The sequence below is a fragment of the Nematolebias whitei genome, chromosome 10, assembly GCF_014905685.2.
Source record: "Nematolebias whitei isolate Nwh7 chromosome 10, NemWhi1, whole genome shotgun sequence".
NCBI lineage: Eukaryota > Metazoa > Chordata > Actinopteri > Cyprinodontiformes > Rivulidae > Nematolebias > Nematolebias whitei.
In genome coordinates this window covers 30315524-30327840 of record NC_056507.1, presented here as the reverse complement: position 1 = coordinate 30327840, position 12317 = coordinate 30315524, and the positions used below count along the sequence as shown (strand labels likewise).

Genomic DNA, 12317 nt, shown 5'->3' with positions numbered 1-12317 from the left:
TGTATAAGTATTTAAAGAGCAAACCATTTTCACCTCCTTCTCCAGCATGAGTCCCTCGGCTCGTAAATTCTTCTCGAATGTGCACCTCTTCTCCACCTGCGGGCTGGACTTCTTGTAAACCAAGATGTAATCAATTCTCTTCTTTCCATCTCGGAAAAATAGTCCAGACGAGTCAGATCGATTCTTCTCCTGTGGGAATTTCAAATGAACCTTTTTAAGTGAGTTTTTGCCACATTTTTCTTTTAGGAAACTTGCGACTTGTACTGTAAATATTGTACCTGAAGGGATTCTGCGCGTGTGCCTAATTTAACCCGGCTGACAGGTTTTTTCAGCAGAAAGGACGGGTCTGCTCTCGTCTCATACGTGCTCACTTCAGTCTCCTCGACATAGTTATCCTTCACATCTTCTGCTGCAAAGAGACAAAGCACAATCAATGAGGCTACTGTCGAACCGGTGAGACGTATCCTGTTTACTTTAGATCTTTGTTGTTGTTCCAATCAATAGTTGCCATAATCTGTCAGCCAACACTGAAATTAGATCTGAGCTAAATAAAAAAACTTATTTTAGTGTGGGTGTCAGCCATGCAGCAACAGCTTGATGTAATTTAAAAGATCAATGCACCAATGATGATGGAGCACAAATCCTATTTTCTGCCTTTCTGGATCTCAAAGGTGACACACTGTAAAAAATATCACTTCATTTAAACGTGAAGTGATACATCTGGATGTCTGAAGAAGGCGGCTCCTGCAGAACTATTAGTGGGGCGGACATTAATTTCCTGAAACTGCACACATTTTACAAATTGTGTTACATTTTCTGTGATAAAACTAAGATAAATGTTGCTTCATATTTAATTTGTTGTTGTCTTATTTGTTTTAGTTTGTTTTAGTGCACAGACTTGTCGCCGTTTTTCTTCCTCCCGCAGGTCGAGGTTGTGTGTCATGAAAAACACTCCCACCAGAGAAACGGACACCTCCCACTCCCACATCCACCCCCACCTGAAACGAGGACAATTTGACCCTTTCGGTGCATGACTAAATTAATGAACACAATGCAACTGTCTGACACATGAGAGATAGCGGATTGCCAAACGCAAAATAAAATTTGTTTGGATCTGTGAACTTATTTTAAATTTTATAAAATAAAATATAAAAATGAAGAAATGATATCATCCTCGATGCAAATAGCTGTTTCAACCAGGGATCGAACCCACAACCTTCTAATCACAATACCAATGCTTCAACCATAGATCATCGGGTAGTGGTGGCCCAGAGGTTAGAGAAAGTGGGCCTGTAATCGGAAGGTCGCCAGTTCAACTCCCCAGACCAACAACATCAAAATATGGGTGGGAAAGATGAAACATCCACACCTGCCTCCACTTTCATCTGCCCCACTCTGGGCCCTTGAGCAAGGCCCTTAACCCCCAACATCTGCTCCCAAAAACATCTCTCTTGAAAACGAGTCCTCAGGACTCAATGAGACCAACCTGTATAAACAAAGGTTAAATAAAATAATTGAAATAAAAATAGACCTATCACACACACCACAGGACTGGTTAAATAAGACCATGATGGTGAAAATGTCCCTCGTTTTGTTTCTCCTCCTCAATTTTATTTTCTCGTCCCCTCGGTCTGCTCCAAATGGATTTTAATAGAATAGCTCCACCACACAGAAGGTTTCGCTCTTCCTGCATTTGAGCTCACATCAGGTTAAGTTAGTGGTCGTATTAATGCGCTAAAACCAGCCGAATGTGTCCACAGGGCAGAAAATCTGACGCCCCAAATGAAATTCTATTGGAGTGGCTGTTCGGATCACTGGCGACATGATTCGATCCACTTTATGATCGCAAGTCAGTGAACAGACACCACTCATAACAGTAAATAAAAAAACTGAAAATTAATCCATAAAAATAATTTTAACTTCCATTTAAATTTGTCAAAATGGTTGAAAAATACACAGAACAAAAGAATATACAGCAAGCTCAGTAAATAATTTATGTTATTCATTAGGAGGAACTCCTTTGTGGGGCTCAGATACTGAAAGTTTCTTATTTTCTGTGTTAAGCTCAGAACAGGGAATGAGACAGCATAAATCTCATTATGTACAAACTCCAATTGCCTGACATGGAAAACAAACAAATTTACAGCTCAGAGCAAATTATATTTACTTCATTTCATGTGTGACAGGTTTCTCGTTTCTCCAATCAAGTGTGTTTGAAGTATCGCTCCAAGATCAGCTAAGTGAGACTTTCAGCAACGATGTGCAGAAACCGACTGTGGAAGCTGATGAATAAAAGGAACAACGTCACATTGCAAGCTTCATCCCAGTTTTCTATTCATGATCTGTGGTAATTTTACACACACATTTCCTGGTATTTATGTAAAAACTGATTTTAGATCACAACCAGCTCTAACTGACAAATTAATCTGAAATTACATTTCGAAGGATTTTCTACGACTCTTCAAAAAATGCCAAACATTATTTTTACCCACTTCTCACACCTAGGGACAATTTTTGAGTTATCAATCAGTCTAATATGCATGTTTATATGAGAGAAAACCCACACATGCACGGGAAGAACATAAAAACTTCACTATGAAAGGCCTCGGCCGGGGTTTGAACCGGCAACCGCTCTACCAACAGAACCATAATGTAATTTTAAATGCACTAATCCATTTACTTCAGCTAACATTTAACACAGTGAAAATGCAGTCTTGCTTAAACTGAGAGCAGTGGTGAGTGTTGTTTTTAACTGTGTAAAATTATTTCAAACTAAAAATCCAATTTTACATTTTGGTCTAAAAATAATGGAGTCACAATGTTCAGAAATGGTGTGCACTGTGGCAGCACGGTGGATCAGTTGGTAAAGCTGCTGCCTCTAAGCTAGAAGGTCGTTGTTTCAAATCCCAGCTGGGGACCTTTCTGGGTGCAGTGTGCATGTTCTTTCTGTGCATGCGTGGGTTTTCTCCAGGTATTCCAGTTTCCTTCCACAGAACAAAAACATGCATGTTAGACTGATTGGTAACTCTAAATTGTCCCTAGGTGTGAGTGAGAGAGTGAATGGTTGTTTGTCTCTATGTGTCCCTGTGATGGACTGGAGACCTGTCCAGGGTGTCCCCTGTCTCTTGCACAGTGACTACTGGACATGGGCACCAGTGACCCACAAAGGAAGCAGTAGGTAAAGATAATGATGGATGGACTGCATACTGCTTTTACATACTGCACTGTAGTTACGTTGATTTCATACGAGCCAGTTTGCAGTCTTAGATCATCATTAGAAGACTTAAAAACAATTCATACTGTTCTAAAAATTTAATAGGGGTTCTACCAACAGCACCCAGAACCTAAATGGTCAATTTTAACATTTTATTTCTTTATTTATTGATGCATTTTTTTTAAGGAACTGGGAAGCTTATTTGTAGAGCTGCCATTATCATGTAGGATACAGGTTAGATTAGTCAAATTAGGTCCACTGAAGTGCATCCCTCGTCCCTGACAGAGCCATGATGGAGTGTCGCTCCGCTGCACAGAGTTAGACGAAGCAATAAAACCAGAAAGTGCACACAAACAGAATTAATATTGTTGCACATTTCTACAGAGTTATGACTGTTGTTTGTGTATTAGAGTCCACAGAATGTAATTGCTGCTCTTTAATGAGTGGAATATTGACTCATTTAATCTAAACTTCCTCCTTAAATATTCAGGAGTTCAGTTAACTGCCAAGGTTTGTTTTGTGCTCCTCAGGTAATTGAGCTATGTGAAAAACAGAGTTAGAATATTTTCCAACTAAAATGACGATAACAACAAAGTCCATGCTCAATGACAAAACCTGCTATATTACTTGAATATTTGAGCAACAATTAAACTTGAGGAAACAGAAACAAAAAACAAACTAATAAAAATAATAATTTGCAATATCCTGATTCAGGCTCAATAATCCAGGTAGAAAAATCCAAACAAGTTAAGTCAGGTCCTCTGGACGGATTATTTTTGTTGAAACGTTTCGTCTTTCATCCAAAACACTTCATCAGTCTGAGGAGCCACAACCTCTCTGTCTTTTTCCTGGCAGCTGCATTTCTAACATCCTTCTACCAATATACCCACTGTCCCTCCTCTGGACATGTCCACACATCTCAGTCTGGCCTCGCTAACTTTATCTCCCAGTTGTTCAACCTGTGCTGTACCTCTGATGATCTCATTCCTAATCTTACTCATCCTTGTCACTCCTAATGAGAACCTCAACATCTTCATTTTGGACACTTCCAGTTCTTTCTTCTGTCTTTTTGTCATTACCACTGTCTCCAGACCATACAACATAGCTGGTCTCACAACTGTCTTGTAAACTTTTCCTTTGACCTTTGCTGACACCCTTTTGTCACAAATCACTCCTGAAACTTTTCTCCATCCTGCCTGGACTCTTTTTCACCTCTTTACCACAGTCTCCATTTTCCTGGACAGTGGACCCCAAGTACTTGAAGTCCTGCACCTTTGTGACCTCTGCTCCTTGTAGCCTCACTGTCCCACAAGCCTCCCTCTCATTCACACACATGTACTCTGTCTTACTACAGCTGACCTTCATTCCTCTTCTTTCAAGTGCACACCTCCACCTCTCCAAGTTCTCTCCCACCTGTTCCCTGTTCTCCCAACAGATCACAGTGTCATCTGCAAACATCATAGTCCACAGGGATTCCTGCCTGACCTCATCTGTTAGCCGGTCTATCACCAGAGCAAACAACAAGGGGCGCAGAGTCGATCCTTGATGCACTCCAACCTCTACCTTGAAGCTATCTGTCACTTCTACAGCACATCTCACCACTGTCCTGATGTCCTCATACATACCATACCATACAATACCACTTTATTTATAGAGCACTTAAAACAGCGACAAGGCCAACCAAAGTGCTGTACAGACAAAACAACAGGTAGCACACAAAGCAATATACAAAATGAGGTAAATCAGAATATAGACATAAAAACGATGCAGATAATGACAACAAACCAGTGTGGAGCATACAGGATCAAAAACACAGATCATCTGGTGTTGAAAGCCACAGAATAGTAGTGGGTTTTTAAACAGGCCTTGAAAACCGAGAGGGAGAGGGCCTGTTTGACAAGCAGAGGTAACTCGTTCCAAAGTCTTGGTCCTGCTACAGAGAAGGCCCTGTCACCTCTGCGCTTAAGACGAGTTCCTGGAACTGTGAGGAGCAACTGGTCCGCTGACCTCAGGGAACGCGGTGGGACATATGGTTGTAACAGATCAGAGAGATGGGGGGGGGGGGGGGGCGCGAAACTGTTCAGTGATTTGTAGACATACATGGGTATTTTGAACTGGATTCGAAAGTGAACCGGTAACCAGTGCAGTGAGGCCAAAACTGGTGTAATGTGCTCTCTTTTGCTTGTACTGGTTAAAAATCGGGCTGCTGCATTCTGGACCAGTTGTAGTTGTGCTATAGAGGTCTGACTGATACCAAACAGGAGTAAATTGCAGTAATCAAGCCTAGATATAATGAATGTATTACTGTCTCCAAGTTATTTTTGGATAATATGGGTTTCAGTTTAGACAGCCGCCTCAGTTGGAAGAAACATGATTGTTGTTTCAGGGAAGGGTCCATTATCATGCACAGATTAGTGACTCTTTGTTTTTCTGACAGGGTTAGAACGGAGAGGTCGATGCAGTGGTTTGTGATCGTGTCGTTGGGAGGGAACAACATGACTTCAGACTTCTTTTCATTGAAACTTAAGAAGTTTAAAGCCATCCAGTCCCTGATGTCAGCCAGGCAATCAAGCAGCGGTTGAATAGAGCATGTACCATTGTGTCTTAGGGGGAAGTAAATTTGACAGTCATCAGCATAGAAGTGGAAGGGCATGTTGTGTTTCCGGAAAATAGCACCAAGCGGCAGCAGGTATAAAGAGAATAGGAGGGGACCCAGGATGGACCCCTGTGGAACCCCCCATTTAAGCTCTGCCTCTGCGGAACTAAAATCCTTGATGGAGACACAAAGGGATCTGTCAGTGAGGTAAGATCTGAACCAATTGAAGGCTGATCCTGTGATGCCCACCCACTGCTCTAACCTAGCAATGAGGATCTCATGGTCGATGGTGTCAAAGGCGGCTGTGAGGTCCAACAGGACAAGCAGCACAGAATCACTGGTATCTGTGGTTAAGAAAATGTCGTTAAAGACCTTCAGCAGGGCAGATTCAGTGCTGTGGAGAGGTTTAAAGCCAGATTGGAATTGCTCTAAGATGGTGTTACCTTCCAGGAAGCACTTCAACTTGGACTCGACTATTTTCTCCAGTAGTTTAGAAACAAATGGGAGTTTGGAGACAGGCTAGAAGTTGGATACGACTGAGGGGTCAAGGTTTGTTTTTTCAGGAGAGGCTGAACAGCAGCATGTTTAAAGGATTTTGGCACCATGCCAGTGGATAAAATACTGTTTACTATATCAAGAATGGACGGACCTAGAGTGGGAAAAACCTCCTTTAGTAGTGTCGTGGTTGGTTACCACGTCGTGTTCAAAACAGCTGAGACGTCGCCCTCGGTATAAAAGATTTATTTGACAAACAGGGGTTACAGATATTCAGAGACAAACAATTACATTATTAAAATATATGCATATATTTTGGAGCATTAAAGAACGAACCGTCTCGGTGTGCGCCTCCCGGAAATGCTCGGTGGGCGTGTGTCATTTCCGGCCTTTTATCACAGTTTGAGAAGGCTAGCTTTCTGATTGGTTTAGCTTCTGTTGCTATGGTTACGACTCTAGCCCGCCCCCTCAAGGACGTTAATGTCTACATTTCAGATAAGAAGTTTTGGCTCACTGAAATCGGTTCTTTGTTTAAAGTTTAACTTGCTATTATACTTTAGGGATACAAAATGATTTGTGTCAATAATAACTATTAATTATTACCTACCTCATGGGTATGTGTTAATCAATGTCTGTTGAAGGCCTGGTGATTCTCTGCTTTAAGGCAGATACATCTTGGTTTCCTTGTCTGCGTTTAAACTGTTAACACTCTGTTTGTTTAACGTGATTATACCTTAGTGATACCAAATGATTTGAGATAAAGTTGTTTATTTCTAGGAATAATTAATAACTTAATTATCTAACTCATGTTTGCGTGTTCTTACTTGATCCTTTTTTATTCTTGTTTTAGTTTAGTTGCTTTAGTTGGATTTTACTTGGTCAAACTATATTAAGTCTAAATTAAAGAAATGTGTTCTAGCTTTATTTATGTTAATCAGTCTGCTATCTGGCATGATTTGATTGCTTGTAATATATCAAATGTGAACTTGTAAAATTATCCTTAGCTAATATGAGATTATATTTAAAGGTCAACTAGTTAGAATTAGCAAACATTTTCTATAAATATAGTTCAACCCTGGAAGAAAGACACACACACACTTTGTATAACATGACATTTGAATGCTTGATAGGAAATAATAAAAGGTATAAAAATATGAAATCCAACAGTAGTCAAGGAGGGACCACATCAAAGGGGGAGCTAGAAGGTTTCAAGCTGCACATGACCTGTTCTAGAGAAGAAAGAGTGATGGGTTCAAAATGGTCAAATGGAGCTACAGATTGAGGTGGGATGGATGGGTCATGAGTTGGAGGGGAAATGAGAGCACGGGTGGTCGCAATTTTTTCCAAAAAGAAATGTAAGAAGTTGTCGCACAGCTCAGTCGAGGCTTCCAGAGGTGATGGTTCAGTGAGGTGGAGAACAGAGTTTAGGGTGGAGAAGAGGACACGTGGGTTGCGAGAGTTTGAGGTAATTATATCAGAAAAGTATTTGGATTTAGCAGCTTTCACCACATTCTGATAACAGTACCAACTCTCTTTAAGTATTTGAAAAGAGACCTGCAGCCTGTCTTTCCTCCACTTTCGCTCCGCCCTCCTACATTGCTGCCTAACAGCCTTGGTGACGTCACTCAGCCAAGGTTCTGCTCTGAGTTTTGATTTTTTTGGTTTTAACAGGCGCAACATGATCTAGAGTCTTTAAGCAGACAGAGTTGAACTGGGATGTCAGCTCCTCAGTGGTGGTGAGAAACACCAGGGGCTGAATTATCATTTCAGAGTTATAAACATCTGTGAAATGCGTGGCAGTGAAAAGTTTAATAGCCTGGGTACTACGTGCAAGAATGTACGGTTTAGGAGTTAGATGGGGAGGGTGAACTCAAACTGGACTGGCATGTGGTCTGAAAAAACATTATCTCCAATAACAAGATCATTAACAGTCACATCATGAGTTAAAACAAGGTCCAGTGTACGTCCACGTTCTTGGGTGGGACCGTTTACATGCCGAGTTAGATTAAATTAGTCCAATAAATGTCCTGTACCAGTCTAACATACTTCTCTGCTACTCCAGATTTCCTCATGCAATACCACACCTCCTCCCTCAGCACACTGTCAGATGATTTTTCTAAATCTACAAAGACACAACTGAGTTCTTTCTGACCCTCTCTGTACTTTTCCATCAGCATCCTTAAAGCAAAAATGTCATCTGTGGTGCTCTTTCTCGACCTGAAACCATACTGCTGCTCACAGATAGTCATCTCTCATCTAAGTCTAGCTTCCTCCCAGATCTTCATTGTGTGACTCATCAACTTTATTCCCCTGTAGTTGCTACAACTCTGTACATCACCCTTGTTCTTAAAAATGGACACCAGCACACTTCTTCTCCATTCCTCAGGCATTTTCTCACTCTCACATACTGTATGCCATTAAATATTTGAGTCAAAACCCTCACTGCCATCTCTCTGGGACATTTCCAAACCTCCACTGGTATGTCACTTGTATAAGGCAAAGCATTTTCCATTATTCACCAGTATTTATTCAGCTTCCCTATTAATGCAAACCTTATCAGCAAATCATCATATTTTAGATGCAGCATCAATTCAATCATCATCTTTGTATACAAAAAAGCTGTGCTGATATAAAATATATTATTAGCAATTAAAAAATAGATTTTTCTTTTAGGGGCAGCATGGTGGCACAGTTGGTAGAGCTGCTGCCTCTCCATCAGAAGGTTGCCGGATCAAATTCCAGCTGGGGGCCTTTCTGGGTGGAGTTTCCATGTTCTCTCTGTGCATGTGTGGGTTTTCTCCAGGTACTCCAGTTTCCTCCCACAGACCAAAAACATGAATGTTAGGTTGATTGGTAACTCTAAATTGTCTCTAGGTGTGAGAGCGTGAATGGTTGTTTGTCTCGTTTGTCTCTATGCGTCTCTGTGATGGACTGGAGACCTGTCCAGGGTGTCCCCTGCCTCTTCTACATTGATGGATGGATATGGGCACCAGTGAGCCCCGTGACCCGGAAAGGAATAAGCGGATAAAAGATAATGGATGGATGGAATTTTTTTTACAGCTGCCTTTGTTATTACACAGTGTCACAGTCACTATGGGAAAATCAGCCACTTCCCATAATAACCAAATTTCTACAAATCAAATCTCTGCTACAAGAATCAGGTCTCTCTTGTAAATGAGTCCTCGAGGCTCAATGGGATTTACCTGTCTAAATAAAGGTTGAATGAAAAAAAATAAAGTCAGTCTTCAGTAAATCACACATTTTCTCTTTCTCTGTTCTCAGTCAGTGAGGTTAATAAACTGTTAAAAGGTTTAGACCCCCCAAAAAAATCTGTCTTCCACCTTATTTCTTAAGGCTGGCCGCTCAAATCATTGCAGTCCCTGTGACCCACATCTTTAACCTGTCCATAAGACAAAACTCCATTCCAGACAATTGGAAAACAGCCTTTGTTCTTCCTTTGCTGAAGGAAGGAGACCCCACCTCACTGAACAACTATCGGCCAATCTCTAAACTCTGCTTTTTAGCCAAGGTTCTAGAAAAACTGATAAACTCTCAAATCAAAAATTACCTGGACTCATTTAACATTTTACCTCCCCATCAATCTGGTTTCAGGAAACAACACAGCACAACGACTGCTTCACTGAAGGTTCTTAATGACCTTGTTGAAGCACTGGATGCTAAGGATTATTGTGCTGCACTTTTCTTAGACCTGTCTAAAGCTTTTGACACTGTGGATCATAACATCTTGTGTCATAAGCTCTCAGAAATCGGGTTCTCAGATCACACCACTGGTTGGTTCTCTGACTATCTCTCAGATCTGAGGCTATGTGTTCAACATAATGGTACTTCCTCCAGTTATTTAACAGTCAACAATGGTATGCCACAAGGCTCAGTCTTAGGACCCACCCTCTTTACAATCTACATAGATAATGTAGGTCAGATCATCACTGATGCATCCTTACATTTCTATGCTGATAATAGAGTTGTTTTTTGTCGTGCTAAAACAGTTGATAAGGCTTTCCAGCTTTTGCAATCTGCATTTGACATCATCCAGTCAGATTTGTTCTGTCTCAAACTTGTCGCCGACAAAACCAAAGGGATGCTTTTTTCAAACAGGAAGACGGTCCCAGCAGTTCTTCCTTTGATTTTATCCTCAAATGGTGTACCGATTGAGTTTGTTGATTCCTATAAATATTTGGGTATTTTGGTCGACTTCCGTCTTATAAGCTCCATGTGGAAAACTTGGTAAAGAAACTGAAAGTTAAACTGGGTTTCTTTTTCAGAAACAGATCCTGTCTAACTCTGAATGCGAGGAAATGCTTTGTATCTGTGACTTTCCTTCCCTCCATTGATTACGGTGACATTATTTAAGTTAATGCTTCTACAAGCACCCTGCAGATGTTGGATGCTGTCTATCACGGTGCACTAAGATTCATAAATGGCTGTTCCATAATTGCGCCGTTCAAGGTGGCTGCATGTTGGAGTAGCTCTGTTACATTCATTCTGAGATTTTGCTTTTGAAAAATTTCATTACTAATTTTTCTGGATTTAAATCGCTTTTTTTGAATGATTACTTTCTCTGGTATCAGATGCTGTGATGCTGGAAGGATTTTTACTGAAACCTTTTTTACTTTTGGACATTTGTTATGATGTGTAACCATGACAACAAGGTGGTTTTCTACAACTGAGAGCTGCTGATTAACATCTCAAAAGGTCAAATAAGACCTCAGCTATAGCCCCAAATGTGTTTAAAAGGAGGTGCCGTAGATGCATTACTGTCTATGTGGAGGCTGTGCTCAAGTGCCTGACCGCCGAGATCTTGGAAGTAACAGGACACACAGCTCGTGACAGCAGGAGGTCTGAGATCTTACCCCTGGCACCTGCAGTTAAGTCCGCGGTAACGAGGGGCTCGGCAGGCTGCTGGGAGAAATGGCTATCGCTCGGGGAGGAGTTCTGCTTGGCATTCAGGCAGTCCTGCTACCCAAGAGGATGAGAGGTCTGCTGGGTCTAGGTGGATGGATCGGCATCTGTAGCCAGTTTCTTCAGATCTGTTATGGGACGGACTGCAAGCGATCTTTCCTGCCCAAAACTATCAGCATCTAGAACAACTCTAATGAAACCAAGATGAGCTACAACAACGATTAATTTCCCTTTGGGATTAATAAAGTATTTTTAAATTGAATTGAATTGAATTGAACTACCATACCCACCACTGCACCCCGTATTCACTGGTTAACTGGTCATCATTAACTTCACGCAGACTCTCCCACTGGTACATTTTCATCTTTAAATCACTTTTTGGTCTGTTGCCTTCATACATCTCCTCCTACATGTCTCTGTGTGAGTGCAGCTACAGCGTGCGCTCTCAGGACATTATTACCTGCAGTGTTCCCTCAGTGAGGACTGAACTTGGCAAAAGGACCTTCTCCTACTCTGCTCCTGTTTCCTGGAATATGTTGCAAAAAGATCTGAAGCTCTCAACCTTGACCTCTCTAAGTGGCTTAAAGAATCTGTTAAGTTCTTGGAAAAAAACAACGCAGACATGTTCCTGTTTTTAGTTTACTACATCGCCTTGTAATCTAGCTGTTTTTTCGCTATGTTTCCTTTTAATTATCCCTTTATTTATCATTTTGTTTTCAATTGTAAAAAAATAAATACATTTGTACGCATCCTTTGTGATTGTCTATTGTTGTCATTGTTGTCATCACTTTGGTAAAATCCAGGCCTACCTTGTAAATGAGCACTCGTGGCTCAGTGGGACTAACCTGTTTAAATAAAGGTTGAATGAATTACTTTAAGGAGGGTAAATTATAATAAAAGTGTTTTTTGTTTGTTTTTTGTTGCTACAGCAACCGTTCATGGTGAGACTGTTCTTGTCTGCCAATCCCGGTTCAGGGAGTTGAGCCGGCAGCCTTCCGATCACAGGCCTACCTTCTCTCACCTCTGCTCCACCACTCTCCCCACCTGTCTGTCTGTCTCACACACACGCACACACACACACACACACATAAA

General features: G+C 41.2%; 1 protein-coding gene across 1 annotated transcript in view; it reads right to left on the bottom strand.

Annotated features, from left to right (window-relative positions):
* Nucleotides 1-12317, bottom strand: part of ano3 (anoctamin 3) — an 84158-nt gene that overhangs the window by 46830 nt on the left and 25011 nt on the right. The window contains exons 3-5 of the mRNA XM_037683704.1: nucleotides 959-998; nucleotides 294-409; nucleotides 34-189 (exon numbers count right to left, since the gene is read on the bottom strand). Coding sequence (XP_037539632.1) covers nucleotides 34-189; nucleotides 294-409; nucleotides 959-998 — 312 coding nt within the window. The remainder of the gene's footprint in view (nucleotides 1-33; nucleotides 190-293; nucleotides 410-958; nucleotides 999-12317) is intronic.